At 31.7% G+C, this 2,814-nt stretch overlaps 1 protein-coding gene across 1 annotated transcript in view; it reads right to left on the bottom strand.

Moving 5' to 3' along the window:
* Smp_205390 (unnamed protein product) overlaps positions 1-820 on the bottom strand; it is a gene marked incomplete at both ends in the record, with an annotated part of 1,536 nt that extends 716 nt beyond the window's left edge. The window contains one exon of the mRNA XM_018792383.1: positions 623-820. Coding sequence (XP_018644711.1) covers positions 623-820 — 198 coding nt within the window. The remainder of the gene's footprint in view (positions 1-622) is intronic.
* Positions 821-2,814: the final 1,994 nt, after the last annotated feature.

Genomic DNA, 2,814 nt, shown 5'->3' with positions numbered 1-2,814 from the left:
TTGAAATAAATGATTCGAACAGCAGAAGCTGTAATTGGTGTTCAGGACTCAATTGGAAGCGCTGGGCGGACAAGGAACTAATAAGGACTCTAGACTGCTCATACCTGTCTAACGTCATTTTGTTGGCACAGTGTTGAGATTGGGAAAGTCATATTTCGGTTGGTGGATAAATCATGTGATAAAAAGCCGGACATAAAATTACAACTAGTTTGATATAGAAATAATAATTATGTTTGTTTCCTTTGAGAAATTCTTTTGATTTGAATTAACTTTCAGATAGGATGCAGTTGTGACCATGATATTTTGTTATTTGTATCAGTGATTAAATTGCCAGTATTTTCCATGAATCTATTACACTATTTCTTTTAAGGACTATATCGATTAGTAATACTCCGTAGTATTTATTATACAAACATAATTCAACAGTTACATTTTACAACATCAACTTCTCCCTCACTGTATGATCGTAGTTACTTTGTGATAACAATCCACTCAGATTGTTTCACATATACAATATTTAGTCAAATCTTACTAGTAAGAAAGAAAGTCTTGATATTTCCTGTCGCTTATTAGATATAAATTAAGGTGGATTTTGAACTATCAACACGATTGATACACTTACGTTTTCAAAGTTAATCAGTTGTTCTGGTGTAGATGTATTTCGGTTATTCCATTGATACATGGATTTTCTCTTGGAAGGCATAAAGTAACTCGTATAATGTGCAAGCAATGAATCAGATCTTTCCAACGGGTGAAGTGGAATTTTCACAATCTCACCAAGTAAATATGGTAGAAAACTGACAATGATGAATAGAATCATTGAAATGTATTTGAGTACTCTGAAACGTAGTGATTTCTCTGTTATTTTTATTCTGTTTTCATCATGATTTATTGACACAGATGTATCAAATTAACTTGAGCATTGATTAGAAAAAAACTCGAATGCTTGTTGTAATTCGATACTTGTTTAAGGTGTGCCGACATCTCTAAGAAAATGGTTCAAAATTCCGTTGAAACACACTTTTATTGCTTGATAATGTGTATTAATAAAATGATGATTTGAGTGGGAACTCGACGTCAAAAGCTAAGAATGTTGTTCGATACAGGATCAACTGACACATGGTTCGCTTCAAGAAAGTGTTGGTTCCTTGATTTATTTTGTTGGATGTTTTCGTTTTACGATAACTGAGAATCGTCGACTTATGTAGGAGATGGTTCCAGTTTTAATGTCACTTATCTGGATAGAAATTATTCTGTATTTCGGAGTATGGATACGATATGGGTAAAGTTTGAGTATATTTGAAAATATAATTCACCTGCAGATAAATTAGTTATTCCTTCCCAGCCGAGCATTTGCAGAGTGACGAATATATTTAATCAATTTTACTTCAGTAACAAATATAATGGAATAATTAGGTATGTCTAATAGGAGGATATCAGAATATGGGAACATTCCAATATCCCCAAATAGTTTAGCTAGCGATATTATTATAGATTTAATATTTTCATTTGATTTAAACCGGTCATGGTAAGCTTACCATGCTTGTGAATTAAGGCTATATCAAGGCAATACAGCACAGTATGCACATATGCCAATTACAGATTGACCAATTGCAGTCCTAAAACATCAATGAGAAGATTCAAACAAACAATACTATGTAAATTCTTTTAATCAGTTTAATACTGTCATTCTAATTATGTTTATTCTGGCATAGCAACTACACTATGAAACAACATTTCTGTTTTGTTAAGTAACATCATCCTATTCCGCCCCCCCCCCACACTCCATATGTATTAATATATGTAATATTTATGTAAATAAGATCTAATGTTTTGTCTATAAATACTTCAGATTTGTTTCATAGTGTTAACCAATTTTATATTTATTTACAATGATCCAATGATCAAATATAAGTAAATATAGAAAATATGGTACCATCAATTAAAGAATAAATTATTTTCTATTAATAAATTAATACTAATAGTCATTAGTTCTCTTGATCATTACTTTAGATGAAGTATAAAACCTTTAATAGATATAAAAGATCAACTATAACCATAATATCAGAAATGCTTTATGGTGGATATTATAGTGATCTAAATAGTTTAGATCATGAGTCGATTGAACCTAGACCACCATGGAAAACCTGGAAGCACAGTCGCTCAATTTCGTGGATTAGTTGAAGTTAGACATTAACACCATTGGATGTCGGCTTAGTGGTCTTGAGGTTAAGTGTTCGCGGACGACACTGAAAGGTCCTGTGTTCGATTCTCGCGAGTCAGGATGGTGGATGTGCACTGTTAAGGAGTTCCATACTAGGACGAAACGGTCGTTCAGTGCTTCCAGGTTTTACATTGTAGTCTAGCTTCAATTAACTCATGAATTCAACTATATAACCGTAATACTGAATAATAATATATAAATCTGAAGTCCGTTTTACAAGTTATTGTATTTAGAATATTGATGAATAAATTATGAATTAAAAGTGAATGAAGAGGTTTTGTCTCAAACTAATGCTTGAATATAATCTCTCTCATCTTTAAAAAACAAAGTGAATGGTAAGCATTCATATTTACATGCTATTTCTAAATATAGAGTTTAGGGTTCAATTGTTGAGTTGTTGAATCTACAACAGTGTATATAGCCGGGTAAACATTGAGTGGTGATACAGCTGATGAAATACTATTTAAAATCGATAAAGCATTGATGAAATATAGATATCTTACCCTGTTCATTAGTAGTAACCTAAGGTTACAACTGAAAACTAAGAAATTCTCTATAGTACTAAGAATGATTCTATTTGTGAATATTGA

The sequence above is a fragment of the Schistosoma mansoni genome (genome assembly GCF_000237925.1).
Source record: "Schistosoma mansoni, WGS project CABG00000000 data, supercontig 0322, strain Puerto Rico, whole genome shotgun sequence".
NCBI lineage: Eukaryota > Metazoa > Platyhelminthes > Trematoda > Strigeidida > Schistosomatidae > Schistosoma > Schistosoma mansoni.
This window is presented reverse-complemented; position numbering and strand designations above follow the sequence as displayed.